Here is a 25,743-nt window from a genome sequence, read left to right on the forward strand (position 1 = left end):
CAACCTTGCACTGCTATATTGGGGGCCACCCCACAGCAACCAGAACAGGGCAAAAGATTCAAAATGTGGCTGTGTATTTGGCCCACCGAGAACAATCATGGCGAGTCCTGGGATCGTGTGGGATTTCACACATTTGAAGAGTAGGAAGTTGCACGTGGAAATTGGCGAGTACTGTCTGCATTGGGCTAGAGCTGTCGCCACAATGCTATGCCAGGCTTGTAAAGAGGCCCTTGCCTAGTTACCTTTGGTGCACAAGTAGGGCCTACAGGTGACTAGGCAGGAAAGTCTTGGCAAATTGGGAGAGGAGTTTTGTTACTGTTGTTGTTGTTGTTGTTATTATCATTATTATTATTTTTACCTCCCACACTTTCTCTTTTAAAAATTTCAAGCGATTCTTCCAGAATTCATTAATTAAGAGTAGGCAGGCTTGTATGATTAATAATAGTAGTAATAGGAGAATGCATGAGGGCTAGTACCTTGGGTGGATTTACTTGCAAGTTTGGGTTAAGCTGCTTCCTGACTGTTTCAGTGTAAGGCTCCACAAATTAACTGGTAATGCAGGCCTTTAGTAATTGAATCCTGGGATTCCCAAAAAGGTACCACAATTTGTGTTGTAAGAACACAGTCCATGAACGGGGGTTTGATTCCAGCCACAGAAATCTCGTGGCTCCTTCTCCTGAGCGCGGAGAATGCTTGCTTGCAACACTCTGGGCCATTTCTTGGCCCATGATGATTCGTGGTAAAGAGTCCAGCTGCGTCACCTCCAGCTCCAGTTAACCAGAGGGAGAAAAATCCTCATTGTAGCGAGCCAGACTCCTTCCGTTCCCACGTTTCCAGGAGATGAGAATGTGGAGCTCTCTTAGAGCTCAGTCTCCTAGAAACCCGAAGGAGGCAATGGCGAAAAATGGACGTGCGGAAGATGATCAAGACCCAAGGGTCCACAATGGAGTTCACGGAAAAAAACCGGAGGGCCGTAAGGTCTGCCTTCTCATCGAAATCCGGGGCAAAAGCTCCAACATAGGCACGAATCTGCAAGGAGTGAGAGATGGAGAGAAAGGCTCAGTTAGTGACGAAAGAAAGGCCAAATAGAGTTGCAGAAAGTGTTTCAGAGAGCCTGATCAAAACTTAGCTATTGTTCAGCAAATCTTAGGATGCTTTCTGGACTTGTGGAATAGAGCCAGATGGGAACAATGATGGAACATGTTGAGTTACGTTACTTTAATCCTCCATCTCTGGGGGTTTCTGATTGAAAGATGCATGGTATCGTCTTTGCTGTGGATGCTAAGAGAGATCTTGACCACATAACAAACATGGTGCGTTATCTGGGTATATAGAGCTGATCCTAGAAGGGCGATGTGTGCAAATAGGACTAACCCGCTTCCTGCTAGATCCTCAGTTCTGATTCCAAAGGATGCCTGCAGTATGCCTTACAGGAAGATCCCTTCAAAGGCCAGGTAATATGTGTTGTGTTACATCAAATAAAGGTAAAGTGTGCTGTCAAGTCAATTTCGACTCCCGGCGCCCATAGAGCCCTGTGGTTGTCTTTGGTAGAATACAGGAGGGTGTTTACCATGGCCTCCTCCCGCACAGTGTGAGATGATGCCTTTCAGCATCTTCCTATATCGCTGCTGCCAATATAGCACCAGCGGGGATTTGAACTGGCAACCTTCTGCTTGTTAGTCAAGCATTTCCCCGCTGTGCCACTTGAGGTGAATAGAGCACATCAAATAGAGGATGCTATTCTCTCTCTCTCTCCCCCCTCGCCCCCGCTACCTATCTATCATATTTATATACTGCCTGATATGTGTGTCTCCTGGTGGTGCACACAATTTAAAAACAGCAAATATAAAACAGCGCAAAAACAACTTCAAAGGATAAAAACAAACAGTTTCAAATTAATTTCGGTTAAAAGCCTGAGTTTAGAAGCAAAACGATTATGAGCTCTATTTGTGTCTCAAAATGATGCAGATTGCCAGGGGGGATTTTTACTTTTTAATGGGGAGAATTTTATTATGGTTTTCTTTTTAATGGCAGGTATTTTTATAGTTTTAGGTTGATAAATCTCTATCAACTTAAGAAGCAGCCATCGTAGTCACAGCCTATCCCTCTTCACACAAAAGCCTCACATGAAATTTCCCATTCAAATGCCAACCAGGGTTCCCTACCACAATGCCAGATCTTGTTGTTCTGACAAGATAGTAGGGATGTGCACAAAACCAGTTTGCCCAGTTCGGTTCAAATTCGAACCAGGTTTGGACCAGGAGGGGGTGGTTCGGTTTTGCTCGAACCTCCCCCTGGTTCGGTTCGAATTCAAACCGGTTCAGACACCCCAAAAATTGGTAGGATGGTAGCTGGCACCCAGGGGTACCTGCCACCCAAACCCCAAAGCAATCGGACACTCGTACGATTTTTTATGAACTTTTGAAATTTGTTTCTATTTTTTTCTCATAGGATATAATGGGACTCCAACCAGCGCAATTTTTCCTTATTGTGGAGCACCCATGGGTGCCAACAACCATGCAAACCCTGAAGCAATCAGACACCCCTATGATTTTTTATGAATATTTGAAATATTTTTAATTATTTTTCTCATAGGGTATAATAGGACCCGAACCAGCCCATATCCCCTATTGTGGAGCACCTAGGGGCACAAAAGTGGGGTAGGTGGTAGACAACCAGGGGTGCCTACTATCCACAAAGTTCCAAGGCAATTGGACACTCTTCTGATTATTGGTGAATTTAAAAATTATTTTGGAATTCCTCATAGAGAATAATGAGGATTGCAGCAAATGTATAGCTTCACATCGGGGAGAAAGAGGTGTCCTAGAGTGGAGTGTGGTGGGTGGTAGTTCCCAAGGTGGGCAAGGAAGCTATCAGAATTATTTGAAAGGAATTGGGCAAAAGGCTGATTTTTAAGTGATTTTTGAAGTTTACGCGACTTTAAGATTTTTCTCCATAAAGAAGCATGGAGGTGTCAGCAAATGTATAGCTTCACGTTGGGGGGAAAGGGGTGTCCAAGAACAGAGTGTGGTGGGTGGTAGTGCCCAAGGGGGGCAAGGAAGCTATCAGAATTATTTGAAAGGAATTGGGCAAAGGGCTGGTTTTTAAGTGATTTTTGAAGTTTATGTGTCTTTAAGGTTAGCAATGAGAGTGGATTCATAGTTTGTCATTGAAAATCTTATATGCTACCAAAGAATCTACACCCAGAACACTTCAGAAAGAACAAAACCCAGTACCCCATGGGTTAGCAACCCATGGATGTGGTTGGCAGCCTCCCTCTGGGCCACCCCAGCACCCCCCAAGTGCAGTTATGGGGCTGCTGAAACCTCCATTCTTCCCTATGGAGAAAAACCTTAAAGCCACTTGTGGGGTGCTGGGGTGGCCCAGAGCGAGTGGTGGTCTAGTGCAAAGAGGGTGCCAACCACCCCCATGGGTTGCTAACCCATGGGGTACTGGGTTTTGTTGTTTCTGAAGTGTTCTGAATGTAGATTCTTTGGTAGCATATAAGATTTTCAATGACAAACCATGAATCCACTCTCATCAGCTAACCTTAAAGACACACAAACTTCAAAAATCACTTGCCCAATTCCTTTCAAATAATTCTGATAGCTTCCTGGCCCCCCTTGGGCACTACCACCCACCACACTCTGCTCTAGGCCACCTCTTTGCCCCCGATGTGAAGCTATACATTTGCTGACACCTCCATGCTTCTTTATGGAGAAAAAACTTAGACGCATAAACTTCAAAAATCACTTAAAAATCAGCCCTTTGCCCAATTCCTTTCAAATAATTCTGATAGCTTCCTTGCCCACCCTAGGAACTACCACCCACCACACTCCGCTCTACGATACCCCTTTCCCCCCGATGTGAAGCTATACATTTGCTGCAATCCTAATTATTCCCTATGAGGAATTCAAAAATACTTTAACAATTCACTAATAATCAGAGGAGTGTTCAATTGCCTTGGGGTTTTGTGGGTGGTAGGCACCCCTATCTGTCTACCACCCACCCCACTTTTGTGCCCCTAGGTGCTCCACAATAGGGGATATGGGCTGGTTCTGATCCCATTATACTCTATGAGAAAATAATTAAAAATTTAATATTTCAAATATTCATAAAAAATCATAGTACTGTCTGATTGCTTCAGGGTTTGGGTGGTTGTTGGCACCCATGGGTGCTCCACAATAAGGTATAATGGCCTCATTGGAGTCCCATTATATCCTATGAGAAAAAATTAAAATAATTTTCAAAAATTCATTAAAAATCGTACGAGTGTCCGATTGCTTTGGGGTTTGGGTGGCAGGTACCCCTGGGTGCCAGCTACCAACCTAAAATTTTTTGGATGTCGGAACAGGTTCGAACAGGTTCGAATTGAACCAACCCCTGGTTCGGTTCGAATTCGAACCTGCAGCTTGAACCTGATGGCTGGTTCGGTTCGAATTCGAACCTTTGAACCACCCTGGTTCGAATTAGAACCGGTTCGCACATCCCTACAAGACAGTCACCATGGGAAATTATAAAGGAAGCTCTTTAGATAGAATCCTATGTTTTGGTTGCTGTCTACATGGGAAAAGACCATAAACACCAGCAGCCACAGAAAGTGGGTACTACCATCTCTCTTCCAGCAAGATACGGCATTACTTTCATGGTGGGAGCTCATATTCCAGAGGTGTTTGGATCTGGACCATAAGGCAGGGGAATCTCAAGCATGCGTCCCTAGATGTTAGCGGACTACCACTCTCATCATCCCCTTACCTACATTTGAAACCTGAAAACCAGTTAAATAGTAAAAAACATAAAACACTCAAAACCCACCACTATAAAAAAGACACTATAGAGAGCTGAGAGGGCTGGCAGCCCCTAAGGGGCAAAAGCCTGAACAAATAAAACGGTCTTTAGTTGTTTTTTAAAAGCAGCTACAGCTACCTAATGGTGCAGCGGGGAAGTAACTTGCTTAGGGAGCAAAGAGGTTGCCAGTTCGAATCCCTGCTGGTATGTTTCCCAGAGTATGGGAAACACCTCTATCGGGCAGCAGCAATATAGGAAGATGCTGAAAGGCATCATCTCATACTGCGCGGGAGGAGGCCATGGTCAACCCCTCCTGTATTCTACCAAAGACAGGGCTCTGTGGGTGCCAGGAGTCAACACCAACTCGACAGCACCCTTGACCTTACAGATGTCAAGGAACAGACACTCTGGGAGAGCATTCCAGAGCTGGGGGCAACAACAGAGAAGGCTGAATAGAGTGGGCCGAAATTCCCAGTATAGGATGGGGATTTCTTTCAGGCCATGTAGACCTGATTTATACAATACCTAATTTGTTTTGAAGATTGGGTGGCTGAGACAAGGTCAAAGGAGATCTTATTTCCTGGATATTATGTATGGTCTTTACCCACAATTAGATGGCCCCTAAAAGGAAAACAAAAGGACGTTGTGCTGTCTTATTGTTTTAATTGCAGCTTTTGAATGTCTCGCCAGTCATTCTGTTCACAGAAGCTGCTTTGGGTGTTTCTTGTAACCAAACAGTGAGATACTAATGATAGGTTGCAGGCAGGAGTCTCTCTCAGCCCTATCTGGGAGATGCTGCCAGGGAGGGAACTGGGAACCTTCTGCTCTTCCCAGAGCAGCTCCATCCCCTCAGGGGAATATCTTCCAGTGCTCACACTTCTAGTCTCCCATTCACATGCAACCAGGGTGGACCCTGCTTAGCTAAGGGTGATTTTTGCCCTGAATTTTGTAACTGGGTGGCAGTCTTGATCACCAAAACATTAGGAAAGCCCTGCTGGTCAGAGCAAAGGTCCAGCCAGGTCAGCATTCTGCTTCCCACACTGGCCAACGAGGTCATAATAAGAAGTATTATTGATTGTGATAATGCAAAGAGTGAGGCATTCTGCACATGGTCAGAGGTACTCTCCTTTACACTCTAAGACTTAATGTTGGCTTCCAAAACAGGCTCCAGGGATCATGCCTAGCAGCAATCCATCCCCAGGAGCAAGTGCTGCATGAAGAATAATCAAAGGTCTGCAAGACATTAACCAGGAGTGGCCAACTTGAGGCTGTCCAGCTGTTGAAGGTGGGAACGGTGGGAGTTGTAGGTCAACAATAGCTGGAGGGTTTTCACACAGGCTCTATGCCTCAGGGTATCTGAAGCGCGAATCTGCTTTGCATATTCGAGGCATTTTAATTTGAGGGATTAGATGGACCATCCGCATAGCCATCAGCGACACCTTAATCAGAGAAAGCAGAAACCCCTGGAGTGTTTTTTCAAAAGCTGCTGGAAATAAGAGGATTTTTTTAAAATCCCGGACATAACTCAGACTAAGCCAGAATTTGCAGCCTCCCTTCGGAGAAAAACAGAGCCCTGTCTGTCCTGGTCCCTGATAGCCCGCAGGGAGGTCGGGTTAAATCCAGCAGGTTTGTGGACTGGCACACTCCAATCAGGAGTGGATTCGGGGGGGGGGGAGCCCTGTCTGTAAAACCTCCAGGAGAGCCTCAGGTATCTATCTATCTATCTATCTATCTATCTATCTATCTATCTATCTATCTAACATTTATATCCCACTCTTCCTCCAAGGAGCCCAGAGCACTGTATATGGTTATGTTTATCTTCACAACAACCCTGTGAGGTAGGTTAGGCTGAGAGATACGTGTCTGGCCCGGAGTCACCCAATGAGTTTCATGGCTGAATGGGAATTTGAACTCAGGTCTCCCCAGTCCTAGTCCAACACTCTAACCACTATACCACACTGGTTCTCATAGGCAGGCCTGCTCAACTTTGGCCCCCACAGCTGTTTTTGGACTACAACTCCCATAACCCCCAGCCACAGTGGCCAATAGCCAGGGATTATGAGAGTTGTAGGCCAACATCTGCAGAAGGGCCAAAGCTGAGCAGGCCTGGGTTAGAGTGTTGGGACTAGGACCGGGAAGACCCGAATTCAAATTCCCATTCAGCCATGAAACTCACCTGGTGTCTTGGGGCCAGTCACGTATCTCTCAGCCTAACCTACCTCACAGGGTTGTTGTGAGGATAAACATACATCATGTACCCGGCTCTGGACTCCTTGGAGGAAGAGTGGGATATAAATGTAAAACAACAAAATAAAGCGACTGAAACAGTTGCTGTGGGATCATGGCTAGAGATGTGTGCCACTGCCTCTTGCATGTCTTCAGAGTCTCTGTGCATGTGATAAGAGCTCCCCCTTGTGGGGAAAAAAGGACAAATCCATTCTGCTGAGAAGAGAACCCAGTTCTGCAAAAGGGAAACCTGTCCTCTTCCTCAGGCTCTTTAAGCATCTCTGGAGAGGGAAAAAGGCAAGGACAAGGGCTCCCCCTAGAGGAAGTGAAGGTATATATGCTCCTGCAACATCAACAGTCAAGAACGGATTGATATATTTCATATCATAAGAAGAGCTGTGCTGTTTCAGGCCAAGAGCTCATCAAGTTCAGCATGAAGAACATAAGCACAGCCCTGCTGGATCAGGCCCAAGGAAGCCCATCTAGTCCATCATCCTGTTTCACACAATGGCCCACCAGATGCTGCTGGAAGCCACAGGCAGGAGTTGAGGGTGCGCCCTCTCTCCTGCTGTTACTCCCCGGCAACTTCTGGTTCCATTCTGGAACCAGAATTTCCCATAGTGGCTAAATGTCCCTGGAAACCTACAACTAGGGCATTAAGGTCTTCTCCTGCTGCTGCCTCACCTTAGCAACTGGTATGCAGATGTATACTACTCCTGGTCACAGAAACTCCATCTAGACACCATGACTAACAGCCACTCTTTTCTTCAATGGATTTGTTTAACCCCCCTTTAGAGTCATCTAAGCTAGTGGCCGTCAGCGCATCTTATGGCTGCGATTTTCAAAAGTGAATGATGAGTTGTGTGAAGAAGCACTCCACACAGGCTCACCCTATCCTTCTTTACGATTCATTCAGGACCCGTTACATAGACCACAGAAATTGTTTCTAAACCAAGACACCCAGACCATCCTCCGCTGCAATGCAAACACGGCGTGAAGGGAATGGCTCCCCGCTCCCTTGCCTGCCAACTCTCACCTGCAAGCCCTCCTCCAAACAGCAGCACCCCCGGTTTCTCACCCCAACCAGAGCCATGAGAAAAGCATGGCGGGGGTGTGTGATTCTGCATGGGAGTGGTATAAAAGCCAGCATGGAACAGAATGGGTCAGAAAGAACGGCCCCTTAGAACTAAAGCGGGGATGTTGTGGCATGTGCTTCCTATAGACATGTGCAGCTTAACATCTTTATCAGCCTTTAAAAGAGCCCTTAAGATGCATGTTTCAATCCTGGGTTTTAGTAATCTTTGCATGTTTTAAACTGTTGTTTTAACAGTTTGTTTTATTTTGTTTTTATTGCATTCCTTTTCGTGAGCCGCCCTAGAGACTTTGGAGCCAGGTGGTTTATGAATTAAATAAACGCATCAATAAAATAAACAGCAAGGTGTGAGAGGCACTAGAGAATGATATTCTAGAACTGAAATCTTTACAATACGATACTATAATATAAACCTCGTCTGCAGCCAGAAATGGCCCCGAATGGCCCAGAGCAGCCCAGAATGGAATTTCATAATTTCAGTGCCAAAAACAGTGGGGTGAGTTCAACAAACATGTGAACAACAACACAGGAATAAAATCCATGCTTTAGTAAAGCATTATTAAACCATTCCCAATCATAACCAGAATGGAGTGGGTTGGAACCAGGCCCTAAAAATCAAACTGGATGAAGGGAACACGGGGATGTGTTGGAGACATTTGAGGAGAGTGGTTTAGAGCTTAAATCTGTCCAGTATTGGTTGAGCCTGATGCAGTAGCCCCCCTGGGGATGATGATGATGCAGCAAAAATATTATGGGACTTTCGACTACAAACAGACAAACATCTGCCACACAATACACTAGATATAACTGTAGTCACGAAGAAAGAAAAACAAGTCAAAATTATCGACATAGCAATAGCAGGTGATCGCAGAATAGAAGAAAAAGAAATAGAAAAAATCACCAAATACAAAGATCTACAAATTGAAACTGAAAGGCTGTGGCAGAAGAAGACCAAAATAATCCCAGTATTAACTGGCACCCTGGGTGCAGTTCCAAAAGACCTTGAAGAGCACCTCAACACCATCGGGGCCACAGAAATCACCATCAGCCAATTACAAAAAGCAGCTTTACTGGGAACAGCCTATATTTTGCGACGATATCTATAATAACCAACAGTATTGATGATAAAATTCAGCCATCCCAGGTCCTTGGGAAGGACTCGATGTCTGGATAAAACAAACCAGTCAATAACACCTGTCTGACCGTGTAAACAAGAAATAATACTAAAAAGAAATCATTATTATTTTTGTTTTCTAAAAAGAAAACAATCGTGGTGCCAATAGTTGTTGGTGCCCTTGGTGCAGTACCAAAAGAACTTGAACACCATCTCAACACCTCGGGCATCGATACAATTACAATACATCAACTACAGAAGGCCACACTACCTGGGACTGCATGAATACTACGATGCTATCTTTAATTCTTCTTTAGTTGTCCTAGACCCTTGGAAAGGGCCTGATAATTAAAGTACTAAATCCAGTCAATAACATCCGGTAGACTGTGTATAAATATGGTGATGATGATGATGATGATGATGATGATGATGGTGTGGTTGGGTGTTTAAAACAGAAGAACCTTGCTGGATTAGATCCAAGGCCTACCTCTTTCAGCATCCTCTTTCACACAGAGGCCCACCAGGTGTCGTTGGGGAGCCCACAGGCAAGATGTGAAAAGAGACCCTCCCTCCTGCCACGGCTCCCTTGCAACTGGTCTTCAGAGGCACCGTGCCTCTGAGCCTGGAGGCTTTTCAGACAGCAAGCTTCACCGCAGGTTTACCATGAGGCTTCACTGCGGGTTCGGGGCATAACGGATACTCCAAAGCAAAAAGAGGATTTTTTTTACTCCGGACATGAATTGGGCTTTTTTTTTTTTTTACTCCAGACATGAATTGGGCTTTTTTTTTTTTTTTACTCCGGACATGAATTGGGATTTTTTTTACTCCGGACATGAGGGGAAACCCCGAATTGTGTGTGAAGTGCTCTCTGAAATATCACACAGACTTTGGGGTAAATCTGGCCGATATGTGAACGCACACCCACCCTCCCAAAGTAAAGTCGCAGCAAAGTCGCCGTCTGAAAAAGCTTCTGGAGAAAGCCTAGAGCAGGGATTCTCAACACTGGGTCCCCAGATGTTATTGGCCTTCAACTCCCATAATCCCCAGCCCCAGTGTCCTTTGGCTGGAGATTATGGGAGTTGAAGTCCAATAACATGTGGGGACCCAACGTTGAGAATCCCTGGCCTAGAGCCATCCACTCTAGTAGCCATTGACAGACTTGTCCTCCATGAAAATTTGTCTATGCTCGGAATTTTCAAATTGGGTCCCCAGATTTTGTTGGACTTCAACTTCCATGGCCAGCCATTGTTGTTGATGTTGTCGGACCTCAACTCCCACAATCCCCAGCCACAATGGCCAAAGGCCAGCAACATCTGAGGACCCAAATTTGAGGATCCCTGGTCTATGCCCTGCTTAAAGCTTTGTAAGCTGGTGGCCATCGCCAAATCCCATGGCAGAGGATTCAAGGTAAGGGTTTTCTGGGGCTCTACTCCGGCAGAGGGCCTCATCCCCCAAGGGTGCCACTTTCCCCCTTTGGATGGGGTGCCCAAGAGGCTCAGAGGCAGCATGAGTGAACTCTTCATTTGCACAACCCCCATTTTTCAGGTTAAGGGGGCTCACTGAAGATGCCTTTCCTGTGGGCCCCCAAGATCCTGGAGCTGGGGGTGGCAAGACGCCAGCCTCACCATGCACTCTTCTTCAAAATGACTCGCTTGGAGAAGCATTTGCCATTAGTGAGCCCGCAACCCCCCCACCTTGACCGCCTCCATTGCTTGTATCACCGCCTTAAAAAGGCCAGGAATGTCCATATGTGAGTCTGGTGTTCTGCAGGTTTTTAATAGCTTTCAGAAAACCATCTAACTTCATGCTCTATTAAAACTCCCCAGAACAGCTTCCCAGCTACAGATCTGATATGAGACCACAAACAATAAAGTTATATTTACTGCTGAGGTCCTCTAACATACCATCCTATTGGGAGGGCAGATAAGCAGATAGGGCCCTCTCTGTATTGTCTGCTGGTTTATTCTTTTTGCAGTCCTTTCGTGCCTCTCAGGGCCCTCATGGTAGTATTTTTAACGTGCATAATTTTAATGTTCTCAGAAGCAGCTTCAGATCTCTGCCGGAACAGACACACACAGACTGAGTGCTATCTACGCTCGAGAAAGGCATGTGGTAGAGTCTTCCTGGGGGGTGCACCACTTCAGAATGCAGGAAGGAGTCGGTGCGACTGAATGGTAAAAATACTTCCTTGCATGTAGAAAGCTAGCATGAGGTTCCGTCCCCTGGCATGCGAGTTCTCTGTGACTATTTTTACATTTATATACCGCTTTCAACAAAAGTTCTCAAAGCTGTTTACATAGAAACACAATAATATGAATACAAATAAAGCACTAGATTTAGATTGTGAATCGCCCAGGGACTTGTATATGGGGTAGTATAAACATATAAAGAAAGAAAGAAAGAAAGAAAGAAAGAAAGAAAGAAAGAAAGAAAGAAAGAAAGAAGGAAGGAAGGAAGGAAGGAAGGAAGGAAGGAAGGAAGGAAGGAAGGAAGGAAGAAAGAAAGAAAGAGGGAGGGAGGGAGGGAGGAGAATCCTTGTCCCCAAAGGGCTCATAACTTAAAAAGAAATGTAAAATAGACACCAGCAACAGTCACTGGAGGGGTGCTGTGCTGGGGCTGGATAGGGCCAGTTGCTCTCCCCCTGCTCAGTCAAGAGAAGCACCACTTTTAAAAGGTGCCTCTTGGCTCAGTGAGCAGGGGATTCCTATGTGCAGAGAGGCTTCTCTTCGAAGGGGAAAGGTCCAGTCTTTTGATTCTTTAAGCAGGATTCTGATTTACACTGTCTCAGGAGGGCTGTGCCCATGTGCTCTCTCTGGGGATTGGCTTAGGCACAGCCTGTTCTGGGGCGCCTCTTCCAGGTTATGGGGGGGGGCTTCTCCCAACCCTGCTGCCCCACTGAGCCAGAAGGTGCAGGGCGATGGTCCATTGGGAGGGAGTGTCTCAGGATTGCCGGACTGGCAGGAAGTGGGGGGAAAGAGCCGCCAAGAAACTACAGACCTGTCAGCTTGGTGTCAATACCTGGCAAGATCCTAGAACAGATTATGAAGCAGGGTCTGAGAAAAGAATCTGGTGATTAGTAGGAGCCAGTCTGGATCTGTCAAGAACACACACACACACACACACACACACACACACACACACACACACGTAAACCGCTTTGGGAACTTTGGTTAAAAAGTCAGATGTAAATATTCGGCGTATTCATCATTAGTCATGCCAGACTAATCTCACCCCCTTTTTGGATGAGAGTTACTAGATTAGTAGATCGTGGGTATGCTGTGAACATAGTATATCGCTCAGTCTCATCAAAGCATGACAAAGAGGTCGTTCTCATGACCAGCCCTAGGCAGGGCGAACCCAGAAAAGGCTAGTCATGAAAAGGCCTGGATGCCGCTGCTCCGCCCCACCCCCAGGTAGCCCTGCTTTTCTACCCAGGCAGAGAGTGAAGGCGGTCAAGCGCACACCTCCTACTTCACTCTCTGGTCCTCTGAGTGCTTGGGCTGATGGCAGCTGCTCCTGGGCTGGCAGCAGCCATCTTGGCCATAGAGGCCAGGGGAAGGAGTGTCCCAGCAGCAGGAAGGTTTCCCAATGCACTGTGCTCCTTGCATGGTGCATCGTGGGATATAGGAATATAGGAAGCTGCCAAATACTGAGTCAGACCATTGGTCCATCTAGCTCAGTATTGTCTTCACAGACTGGCAGCGGCTTCTCCGAGGTTGCAGGCAGGAATCTCCCTCAGCCCTATCTGGAAGATGCTGCCAGGGAGGGAACTGGGAACTTAGATACTCTTCCCAGAGCACATCAAGTCTCCCATTCATCTGCAACCAGGGCAGACCCTGCTTAGCTACGGGGCCAAGTCATGCTTGCTACCACCAGACCAGCTCTCCTCTAAAGCTCTTCCTTCTCTCGCCTCCCTCTCATTGTGCTGATCGCCATTGTGCTGTTCGTCATGGCGCACAGGTGGCGGAGTCCGGAAGGGGCTCGGATGGTGTGGAGGGCGGCAGGCAGGCTCCTGCTTTCCCTCAAGATCCCTCCAGTTTGGTTGTACAAATGACCTTATTGTCACCCAGGATAGTCTTGCTGACATGTTGGTAAAAGGTGGGTGCTACTGTTAGGTGGATTCACAGCTAGTTGAACAACTGTGCCCCGCGAGTTCTCATCAATGGCTCCAGGCCACACGGGGGGGGCGGGAATTGAGTGGGGTGCCACAAGGCTCTGTCCTGTGCCCTGCAGTGTCCATGTTCACAAAGAATGTGCAGAAGGGATCATAATCAGATCTGCAGATGGCACAAAGCAGGGGGTGTGGTGAGGAAGAGCGGACACCTTAGAAGATAGAATTAAGACTAAATCTGACCAGGTCAGGCTTGAACATTGGGCCAAACCAGTCATTTATGTCTGTTTGGGAACCTTTTATAAACTGTAATATTCGACAAGGTCATCATTTGTTCCCAATGTCTGGATTTGATTTATGATGCTTTTGGTACATAAGGTAAACAAGTGCTGATAAGGTTTTATAGCTATCCAGTGCTTGATATTTCTTTCTAACTTATCCTTTATATCTCTTATAAGAATATTGTTTGAATTTTTGTATACTTATATTTTAATATTTTTGAAAGCTGTTTTTAATATAAATATACAGGGCTTACTTTAACTTTTCTTTTGTTAACTTGGCAATTTTTTACAGAAATTGTTCTTTTCTACTTTTATCTGTACTTTTGAAATGTAAGGTTGCTTCTTTTATTCAGTTACCAAATTATTTGCAGTGATAAGTGAGGGAAGAGGTTGTTGTTTCTCTCCTTTTTTCAATGTTGATAACAATATGTAATGTTAGATATCTCTTGTATTTTGGACATTTTCGATGTATCTTTCCTTTATTCATTCCTTTATTTTTTAAAAAATTCTATGAAAGAAAGAAAGAAAGAAAGAAAGAAAGAAAGAAAGAAAGAAAGAAGGAAGGAATGAATACTGGGCCAAACCAACGCAGTGCAGTTCAGATGGGTGAGACCTGGCTTGGTGGCAGCACGTGGGAGAGGGACCGAGGTGTCGTCGTGGATAACAAGCTTGTGCATGAGCCAGAAGCATGACGCACCGGCTTAAAAAGTGAATGCTTTCTTAGAGGGCATGAACAGAGGCCGAGTGTTCTTCAGACCATGAGAAATCACCATTCCACACATCTGCCCACGGGACTCTTTGCTCTCTAAAATGAGGTGCAACACAGCTAGATGTTACTGCTAAGCCAGGGAATACATGCCTCAGAAACGTATTTCTGAGCAACAATTTTTCTGGACATTTCTGGACTATCACTCCTGCGTACAGGTGGAGAATCACCTGTATTATTTATTTATTTCATTTATTTCATTTATAATCCGCCCCATCCAGAGGCTCTGGGTGGTGTACAACAACTTTTAAAAAGATATAAAAACACACAATTCAAAACACAGTGCTAAAAACAATATTAAAACAATTCAAACCATTTAAAACCAATTAAAATACTTTTAAAAAACAACAACACTTTACAAGCCTTGGAAGGCCAAGCCAAACAGATAAGTTTTTAGGGCTCTCTTAAAGACCAACAGCGGGCCTAAACTGCGGATATCTATCGGGAGTGCATTCCAAAGACCAGGAGCAGCTACAGAAAAGGCCCGGTTCCGAGTCGCCACCAGACGTACCGGTGTCATGGCTCAGACTTCAGAATCAAAAGAATCAGAGCAGGAGGACTCAGCTGCTAGTGAGCCACAGCAACAAGAATTGGCAGAGAAACCAGACTCTGGAGCTGAAGATTCATAGATCCAGACTTGGTTTCTGATGAGGAAGAGCCTGTGATTTCCCCTGTATTGAAACGACGTATCAAGAGACAGGCTCAGTGGGACTCACGCAGGTGCAGGAGATCATAAGAAAGAAAGCCAAACTGCTGACTCAGGGAAGCCTGATTGGTTGTTGGTTCTGTGGAACCATATATATTCAACAGTCTCCCATGGCTGAGTTGCTGTTTGCAACTTCGCTGGCAGCTTATACAGGTAGTGTGCTCTTGCATATTATATCTTTTCTGTGTTCCAGTTTGTCTTGTCTGTACTTCCCTGCATTGTTCCCTTTGTTCCTTGTTCTGTGTCCTTTGCTTGTTTCATTCCTTGTTTTGTCTTTTCCTTTCACTTATTACTCAGTTATTGTTAGAGAGGGGTACCTAGTTTCAGTTCAGGGGACTTTATTCATTTACTGTTTTCTTTGCAAGCCTTTTATTTTCCTTCATCCAGTTTTGTTGCTGCTTTCTGTTTACTTTCATGGGGTTGTAAATCCTGTAGGGTTAGCCGGGCTATCAGTTCACAACAACCGGAGGTAACTGGAGACGGATCTCTCCAGATGACCTCAACAAGTGATAGGGATCATACCGAAGAAGGTGCTCTCTAAGGTAAGCAGGTGGAGTACACAATCACCTGTGTATAGGTGGTGAACAGGTACAGAGCCAGTGTGGTGTAGTGGTTAGAGTGCTGGACTAGGACCGGGAAGACCTGAGTTCAAATCCCCATTCAGCCATGAGACTTGCTGGGTGACTCTGGGCCAGTCACTTCTCTCTCAGCCTAACCTACTTAACAGGGTTGTTGTGAGGAGCAACTTAAGTATGTAGTACACCGCTCTGGGCTCCTTGGAGGAAGAGCAGGATAAAAAATGTATCATCATCATCATATCTGAACACTCCCCTCTGTTTGTATGGGTGGGTGGGAGGGAGACAGCCTCTGATTTTGCAAATGCAAGAAAATGGTTAGATGGAGCAACATTCAAAGATGGACCTCCCTCCATTGTGAAGTGGTTCAACCCAGGAAAAACGTTACTGCTTAGCCCTATCTAGAAACGATGAGGCTGTTCACATGAGCAGCCCTCCCTAAGCTTGGACGACCACTGGGGGGCTCTTATGGACACTCATTTATTATTATCTTTATTATTATTATCTACATTTTATATCTTGCTCTTCCTTCAAGGAGCCCAAAGTGGTGACTGGCCCAGAGTCACCCAGCAAGATCAGGTCTTCCCGGGCCTAGTCCAGCACTCTAACCACTACAACACACTGGCTCTGTACCTGTACACAGGTGATTCTGTACTCCACCTGCGTACCTTAGAGAGTGACTGGCTCAGAGTCACCCAGCAAATATCATGGCTGAATGGGGATTTGAACTCGGGTCTCCCCGTCCTAGTCCAGCACTCTAACCACTACACCACGCTGGCTCTGACTTGGGCAGTGGAGTTTGGGGAGGAGAACATCCTAGGACAGACCTGTTCAACTTCGGTCCTCCTGCAGATGTTGGCCGACAATTCCCATAACCCCTGGCTATTGGTCACTGTGGTTTATGGGGGTTATGGGAGTTGTAGTCCAAAAACAGCTGGGGGTGGGGCAAAGCTGAGCAGGCTTCTCCTGGGAGGATGGTGCCCATCCCCGGCTGTAATAAAAGTAGCACCATTTAGCAGCTGGACCTCTCACGTCCCTTTTCTGCCTCCATCATCTCATTCAGTAATTATTGGATTAAGTTTAGGAGATGAGAGCAGGTGTGAAGTGGAAGGGAGAGATTCGTGAGTGAATGGCAGTGGTCCTCGGTTTTTAAATGAGAGAGACAGAGACAGAGAGAGCTGTCAGGCCAGCCAGAGGACAGAAAATGCTGCGGAATCCTAGGAGCACAGCCGTAATTCACCTTGAACTGGAGTGGAGTGGGAGACCGTTTCACATGCTCTGGGCCCGTATGCCATTCGGCAACATTTCCAGAGAGGAAACAAGCACATGATGCACTTCCTTCCGATGTGTCTGTTTCCACCACCCCGAGCAACAGAGGGGGCCCAAGGACAAGGGAGGATAATCGACCACTTCACCTTCCACGGGGTGAGGTGAGGTGGCAGATTGCTGGGGTTCAGGTGGGACAGTGAGGTGCCCCCTGCTGCCATCACTGGAACAGCTCTTGGCTGAGTGGTGGCACAGCATGGCAAAGGGCCGCTTCGCCCTTCCTCCTCGCTGCTGCTGCCGCCGCTGCCACTACACAGACTGGCAGCAGCTTCTCCAAGGAGGCAGGCAGGAGTCTCTCCCAGCCCTGTCTTGGGGATGCTGCCAGGGAGGGAACTTGGAACCCAGATGCTCTTCCCAGAGCGGCCCCATCCCCTGAGGGGAATATCTTCCAGTGCTCACACTTCTAGTCTCCCATTCATATGCAAACCAGAGTGGACCATGCTTAGCAAAGGGGACAAGTCATGCTTGCGACCATAAGACCAGCTCTTAGGAGGAAAGAGCAGTCGAGTACTGGAGATGCAGCGCATTTACCCCTGAGTAGTACGAGGTGCAAGTATGGCCAGAAGCATGGCAAGGCACAAACGACCAGGTGCAAACTTTGGACACATGATGCGAAGACCCAGCTCCCTTGAGAAGTCCATAATGCTGGGGGAAGTGGAAGGAAAGAGAAGAAGAGGACTCCCAGCAGCAAGGTGGATGGACTCGATGACGACAGCAACGAATGCACCACTGAGAGACCTGAAAGGCCAAGTGGAAGACAGATCATCCTGGAGAGCATCTATCTATGTGGTCGCTAAGAGTCGACACCGACGACGGCATTTAATGAATCAATCAATCCGTACAAGGTGCATGAGAGGACACATGTGCTTTGCAGAAGTGGCTGTTGCTACTGCATAGGAGGAGATGGGGAGGGAGAGCGTGTGAGGGAGAACGCATGAAATCAAGCAGTGGTGCACACTTGAAAAATAAAAAGGAAGGCAAGGAAGAGAGTGCAGTGTGTGTGTGTGTGTGTGTGGTGCATTCAGCACCCTGCCTCAGGCACACAGAGGTGCTGAACTTGGGTTACTGGGCACACCATTTAGAGTCCTATTTTTGCACACAGTTCTGCCCAGATTTGGCCCTCATGACTTCTGAATGTGAAATCATGACAGAAGAGGAGAAGAAGGGGCAGGCAAAGCTGCCCCCAAGAAAGCCCTTTTGCTCTAGGCGGAGGCTGCTGCTTCTCCAAGGCTCTTGGTGTGCTCACACTTGACATCTGCCGGGGACGCCCAAGACGCCGCTCCATAGCAACCGGCTTCCTCTGCCTGCAGGGCAGATGTCTGTACACGTGTACATGTGTTTGTGTGAATAGCTGTACCTGGGTTCATTTTAAAAGTGAACCTGGATACAGGCCCCTCAAATGCAGGGGACAGAGAGGAAGTGTATTTCTGTGCCTGCGTTCAACCTAACAGCTAAATGACTGTGCCTGTGTACAGATCTGCACCTGTGTACACTGGACACTCATTATACGAGTGTTGAACATAATGTGTGAATGGGCCTATAGTGACCAATGAGCCACGATCTGGGAAGTTTTTAGTTCAACTCACGCCCATGAATTTACCAGGCCAGAAGTTCTCAAGCTTGGGTCCCCAGATATTGTTGGACTACAGCTCCCAACACCCCCAGCCCCAATGGACTTTGGCTATGGTGACTGGGGATGATGGGAGCTGTAGTCCAAAAGCAAATGGGGACACAAGGTTGGAGACCGCTGCACTAGGTGGTCTGCAGCAAGCCTGTTTCCCACAGCCTGACCTCCTGAGTCAACACTATATGGAATATAATACTGGCAAACCTCACAGGTTTAATGTGATCAACTAGAACTTGGAATCATCCACAGAGAACTGATTGGCAGGAGATTCAGGATGGTCATGCCTTTTCACACAGCACACAATCAGTCTGTGGAATCTGTCTGTCTGTCTGTCTGTCTGTCTATCTAACATATTTTTATACTGCCCAAAACTTACGTCTCTGGGCGGTTACAACAAAATAAAAACAACATTAAAACATTAGTTTTTAAAAACAAGGAAAAAAACCAAGGAAAAAAACCACAAAAACAAGATGACAATTTAAAATTTTGAAAACAATATTCTAAAACAGCGTTAAAAACAATCAAAACAGCATCAGTTAAAAGCCTGGGTGAACAGGTGTGTCTTTAAAGACCTTCTAAAAATTGTCAGAGATGGGAAGGCTCTTATTTCAGCAGGGAGCACATTCCAAAGCCTCGGGGCAGCAATGGAGAAGGCCCATCCCTGAGTAGCCACCAGACTAGCCAGTGGCAAATGCAGACGGACCTCTCTGGATGATCTCAATGGGCGGTGGGGTTCATGACGAAGAAGATGTTCTCTTAAATACCCAGGGCCCAAGCTGTTTAGGGCTTTATAGGTTATAACTAACACCTTGTATTTTGTCCGGAAACGTATAGTCAGTGTAACTCCTTCAATACAGGAGTAATATGGTCTCTCCTAGATGCCCCAGAGACCAGCCTGGCTGCCGCATTCTGACGAACTGTAGTTTCCAGATTACATACAAGAGCAGCCCCACATAGAGCGCATTACAGTAATCCAGACTGGAGGTTACCAGCAGATATACCACTGTTTTGAGGTCATCTATCTCAAGAAACGGACGCAGTTGGTGCATCAGCCGAAGCTGATAGAAGGCACCTCTGGCCACCGCCTCAACTTGGGACACCAGGGAGAGAGTTTGATCCGGAAGCACCCCCAGACTGCTTACCTTTTCCTTCTGGGGAAGTGTGACCCCATTCAGAACAGGCAGATCAAAATTGTCTCCCGAGTTTCAGCCCCGCACAATGAGTACCTCCATCTTATCTGGATTCAGTCTCAGTTTGTTATCCCTCATCCAGCCCATTACCAACTCCAGGCAGGCATTTAGGGAGGATATGCCCTCTCCCGATGATGCTGACATGGAGAAATAGATTTGGGTGTCATCAGCATACTGATAATACCCTGCACCAAATCTCCTGATGATCTCTCCCAGCAGTTTCATGTAGATGTTAAACAACATTGGAGACAATATGGAGCCCTGAGGGACACCATACAAAAGTTCAGATTTTGAAGAACAGTCTCCAAGGAACACCATCTGGAACCTGCCCGAGAGGTAGGAGCGGAACCACAGTAGCTCCCACTCCCAACCCCAGCAGACCCTTCAGAAGGATACTATGGTCGATAATATCGAAAGCCACCGAGAGGTCCAAAAGGACCAACAGAGTCACACTTCCTCTGTCAATTGCCAATTGGAGATCATCCATCAGGCCGACCAAGGCAGTCTGCACCCCATAGCCAGCCCGGAAGCCAGTTTGAAATGGGTCTAGATAATCAGTTTCCTCCAAGACTGTCTGGAGCTGGGAGGCCACCACCCTCTCAATTACCTTGCCCAGCCACGGAGGTTGGAGACAGGCCTGTAGTTACTCAGCTCTGAGGGATCCAAGGTAGGCTTCTTCAGAAGTGGTCTAATAATTGCCTCCTTAAGACTAGGAGGCATCCTACCTTCCCTCAGAGACACATTTATAATCTCTACCCGGCCTTCTACAACAACCCCCCGCCAGATAATACCGTATAAGCCATGCCGGACAAGGGTCAAGATAACAGGTGGTGGGCTGCACCATTCCAATCAGCTTGTCCACATCCTCAGGAATCACAAACTGAAACTGATCCAACCTAACCACACAAGAGGAGTTGCTGGACATCTCCACATCAGACACTAAAGTAATTGTGGAAACGGAATCTAAGTCAGCCCGAATACAAGAGATTTTTTCTACAAAGAATTCATTATTTATTTATTATTATTATTTATTTTTTACATTTATATCCTGCTCTTCCTCCAAGGAGCCCAGAGCGGTGTACTACATACTTGAGTTTCTCCTCACAACAACCCTGTGAAGTAGGCTAGGCTGAGAGAGAAGTGACTGGCCCAGAGTCACCCAGCTAGTATCATGGCTGAATGGGGATTTGAACTCGGGTCTCCCCGGTCCTAGTCCAGCACTCTAACCACTACAACACATCACAGTGGGTAATTGATGGTTCCAGATTCTGATTCAAGGGAGGAGGGGCACCTACTAGCCCTCTCACAACCCTGAACAACTCCGCTGGACATGAACTTGCAGATGCAATGCGGGCAGAAAAGAATTGCTTCTTTGCCGCACATATTGTCTGAGCATAGATCTTTAAATGAGCTCTGTGTTGCAATCCGTCAGATTCAAGCCGAGTCTTTCTCCACGTGCGCTCCAGTCATCTACCTCGCCGCTTCAGCCCCCGTAGTTCTTGCTGCCACAAGATGTGATGAGGGTAACTACGTATCTGAATTGGCTTTAAACGATCAGACCAATTCATGGAGGAGGAAGAGAGGTCCAGCACTGACTCTTGATGGCTGTGATCCACTTGTGGAACTCTCTGCCACAGGACATGGTGACAGCCAACAACTTGGATGGCTTTAAGAGGGGTTTGGATAACTTCATGGAGGAGAGGTCCATCAATGGCTACTAGTCAGAGGGCTGTGGGCCACCTCCGGTCTCAAAGGCAGGATGGCTTTGAGAACCAGTTGCAAGGGAGTTATGGCAGGAGTTATGGCAGTTATGGCAGGAGTTATGGCAGTTATGCCCTCTACTCCTGCCTGTGGCTTCCAGCAGCATCTGGTGGGCCACTGTGCGAAACAGGATGCTGGACTAGATGGGCCTTGGGCTTGATCCAGCAGGGCTGTTCTTATGTGGAACCTCTATGTTCTGGGGCAGGATACGCCTGGATACCAGCTGCAGGGGAGTAGTAGCTGGAGAGGGGTAACAACTTCATCTTCTGCTCCTTGTGGGCTTCCCAGAGGAACCGATCTATTTTTAAAAACTTGAACTTTATTAAATGTACACGACCCTTCATAGCCACACATTCCTATGACTGTGGCTTGCAGCATATTGACTATCAGGCAAGCAACAGCTGAATACCATCTGTTGCTTGAAGAAGAAGCCTGCATTAGATCCCTCAGAGTTGAGCAATTATAGGCCTCTTTCCAACCTCCCATGGCTGGGCAAGGTAATTGAGAGGGTGGTGGCCTCTCAGCTCCAGGCGGTCTTGGAGGAAACTGATTATCTAGACCCATTTCAAACTGGTTTGGGGGCGGGCTACGGGTGGAGATGGCCTTGGTTGGCCTGATGGATGATCTCCAATTGGCAATTGACAGAGGAAGTGTGACTCTGTTGGTCCTTTTGGATCTCTCAGCGGCTTTCGGTACTATCGACCATAGTATCCTTCTGGAACGTCTGAAGGTGTTGGGGGTGGGAGGCACTGTTTTACAGTGGTTCCACTCCTACCTCTCGGACAGATTCCAGATAGTGTCAGTTGGAGACTTGTTCTTCGAGATCTGAGCTTAAGTATGGTGTCCCTCAAGGCTCTGTACTTTCTCCAATGCTTTTTAACATCTACATGAAATCACTGGGAGAGCTCATCAGCGGATTTGGAGCTGGGTGTTACCTGTACTCTGATGACACCCAGATCTATTTTGCCATGTCAACTTCTTCAGGAGATGGCATATCCTCTCTAAATGCCTGCCTGGAAGCAGTAATGGGCTGGACGAGGGAGAATAAACTGAAGCCGAATCGAGATAAGATAGAGGTACTTATTGTGCGGGGTCCGAACTCCAGAGACGATCTTGATCTACCTGTTCTAGATGGGGTCACACTTCCCCAAAAGGAACAGGTTTGCAGTCTGGGAGTACTTCTGGATCCACACCTCTCCTTGATTTCTTAGGCTGAGGCGGTGGTCAGAGGTGCTTTCTATCAGCTTCGGCTGATACGCCAGCTGCGCCCGTTTCTCACGATCAATGACCTCAAAACAGTGGTACATTTGTTGGTAACCTCCAGACTGGACTTCTGTAATGTGCTCTACGTGGGGCTGTCTTTATATGCAGTCCAGAAACTCCAGTTGGTTCAGAATGCAGCAGCCAGGTTGGTCTCTGGGTCATCTCGGAGAGACCACATTACTCCTCTGCTGATGGAACTTCACTGGCTGCCAGTAGGTTCCCAGACAAAATACAAAGTGCTAGTTATAACTTACAAAGCCCTAAACGGCTTAGGCCCTGGGTACCTAAGAGAGCGTCTTCTTTGTTATGAGCCCCACCACCCATTGAGGTCATCTGAGGAGGTCCGTCTCCAATTACCGCCAACTCGTTTGGTGGCTACACAGAGATGGGCCTTCTCAGTCGCTGCCCTGAGATTGTGGAATGCGCTCTCTGCTGAGATACAATCCTCCCCATCTCTGGCTATTTTCAAAAAACACCTGAAAACCCATCTTTTCACCGAAGCTTTCCCAGCTTTTTAAAACTGTCTGTTTTTAATTTTATGGCTGTTTTTAAATTGTTGCATTGTTTTAACTTTTATATGTGTATTAATTGTTTTTATGTTAACCGCCCAGAGACTAAAGTTTGGGCAGTATAGAAGTTTAATAGATAGATAGATAGATAGATAGATAGATAGTCCCAGTTGCTGTACACTCGTGCACTGCTTGAGCATCGGTCAGGCCATTGTTGAAAATACAATACTGGTCTGACCCAGTAATGGTGTTCCTATGTAACATGCTGGGCGGTTTCGCTGCCCTGGTGCCCAGACACCAAACTCAGCCTGAAATCACTTCTTCTTCTGCACGCAGGGCGTAGGTTTTCAAAAAGTGCCTTGCTAACTTCTAAAAGCTGACGCTGTTGCCTAGGAATCTGAAACATTTCCCCGATTGTTTGCATGGCTCTGGGTGTAAGTAACCAAAGCAATTCCTGAAATGTATCCGCACCGCTATCAACAGTGATGAATTATTCCGAGAATTAATCAGTTCACAGCTTTCAGCTTCTAAGGACTAGGCAGCAGGCAAACCAACCACTAATTTGGAGATGTGTCACCTTTGCTTCTAACAAAAACCTGTACCCTGAGGGTCGAGCAGCTTAAGGAAGACTGCCAGGTCAGCTGCCGACTTTTCCTGGGGAGGCTCTGCCTCCTACCTCCGAGCACCACCAAGAGTTGTGGTTCTGCTTTTGTGCTATCTATCCTCAGGGGGCGAGATGTGCTATTCTTCTGTTAACCAACTGAACGGTAGCCTTTCGTTACCGGCTGTAGAAGGGGGCAAGGGGAAAGATAGCTGTCCTGTGATGCAGAATGAAGCCACCACTTTGATGTACAAGGCACGGGGCGAAACCTGTGGGTGAGCGAGAAGGAGAGCTGGTCTAGCAGGGGCGAGCAGGGATGGTCCACTTTGCTAAGCAGGGACTGCTTGGGTTTACACGTGGAGGGGTGACTACATGGGAGCGCTGTCTGGGGTAAGATATTCCCCTCCGGTTATGGGGTTGTAGCTCAGAGGGAGAGTATCTGCTCTGCATGCAGAAGGCCCCGGGGTCAATCCCTGGCAGCATCTCCAGATAGACCTGGGAGAGACTCCTGCCTGAAACCTTGGAGAAGCCGCTGCCAGTCAGGGTAGTAGACTATACTGAGCTAGATGGACTAGCTCAGGGGAGCACCGGCAGGAGAGAGGGCAGGCACACACCTCTTGCCTCCTGTGGGCTCCCCAGAGGCATCTGGTAGGCCACTGCGTGAAACAGGATGCTGGACTAGAGGGGCATTCTTGTGCCCTGATCCAGCAGGGCTGTTCTTATAGCTACAACTCCCATAAGGGTCTGATTCAGCAGAAGGCAGCTTCCTATATTCCTATGATAAGCAAGATGAGGTTTTTCTGGAAACATTTGAACTGAAAAACCTTATGGTGGGTAGGAATCTGGAAAAATTCCCCATGCAATTTTTTTTTAACGCTTGTTTGCATAAATCTGCACAATATTTTTCTCAGAAAATGATACAATGCAAATTTTCCTGACACCTTAAATAGATTGTGATCCAATCTGGCATGTTATTTGAGCTATATGTATAGTTTTTTTAAAAAAAAATCCATCATATCACCCTCCTCTTACAAGTCAATAAAATACACACTTACACTTTCCCTAGAGATAATCACCTGGAAAACTTTAATTATGACTTTGAAATTGCCACGCTTGCTTGCTCTGCATTGCACTGGCATTCATTCATGAGGCCCATTCACATGTTATGTTCAATACTCATACGAGCGTACAGCGTACACAGGTACAGACCTGTACTGTCATTCACACAAATTCACATACAAGTGTACAAATATTTGTACACTTGTACAGCTTAATATCTGAATTCGGCTATTGTTAGCAGTGTTCCTTCTAAGGCATGCGCATGTATGCAAGCACACAAGTTTTTTAAATGTCTGCTCAGTTAATTTTAGATCCCACCCAGGTTGGAAGGCCCCATCCTGAATGCACATGCACACACACTTTAGTCATGTTCTGATGCTGTCACCCAGAACAAAACTCATTCTGCGCACAGATGAAAAAAATTAGAGGGAACACTGATTGTTACTAATGCAAATTATGAAACAATGCATTTTAGAAATGCAATTTTTCCCCATGGAAAAGTAAAGTATGGGGAATTTTTCCACGGAAAACTTTCAGCCCCACATCTCTGGTGGTAAGCCAGGATAGCACCCTGTGTGACTACAGCCACAATGGTTCCAAGATTTGCAGGTAAACAACTCTGTCCTCCTGGAGAAACAGGAGCTAGATGCAGGGAGCACGTCAAATTATCCATCACCCTTGGTCACTGCTGCAGTGGGGTATGGGAATAATGCCAGCACACTGTGCAGGAAAGACAAACCAGTGCCG

At 46.7% G+C, this 25,743-nt stretch overlaps 1 protein-coding gene across 1 annotated transcript in view; it reads right to left on the reverse strand.

Annotated features, from left to right (window-relative positions):
- Window positions 1-795: 795 nt before the first annotated feature.
- The window catches only part of PTGDR (prostaglandin D2 receptor), a 28,068-nt gene continuing 3,120 nt past the window's right edge, over window positions 796-25,743 (reverse strand). The window contains exon 2 of the mRNA XM_053283546.1: window positions 796-1,029. Within this exon, the coding sequence (XP_053139521.1) occupies window positions 796-1,029 (234 nt within the window). The remainder of the gene's footprint in view (window positions 1,030-25,743) is intronic.

Source organism: Hemicordylus capensis, chromosome 1, assembly GCF_027244095.1.
Source record: "Hemicordylus capensis ecotype Gifberg chromosome 1, rHemCap1.1.pri, whole genome shotgun sequence".
NCBI classification, from domain to species: domain Eukaryota; kingdom Metazoa; phylum Chordata; class Lepidosauria; order Squamata; family Cordylidae; genus Hemicordylus; species Hemicordylus capensis.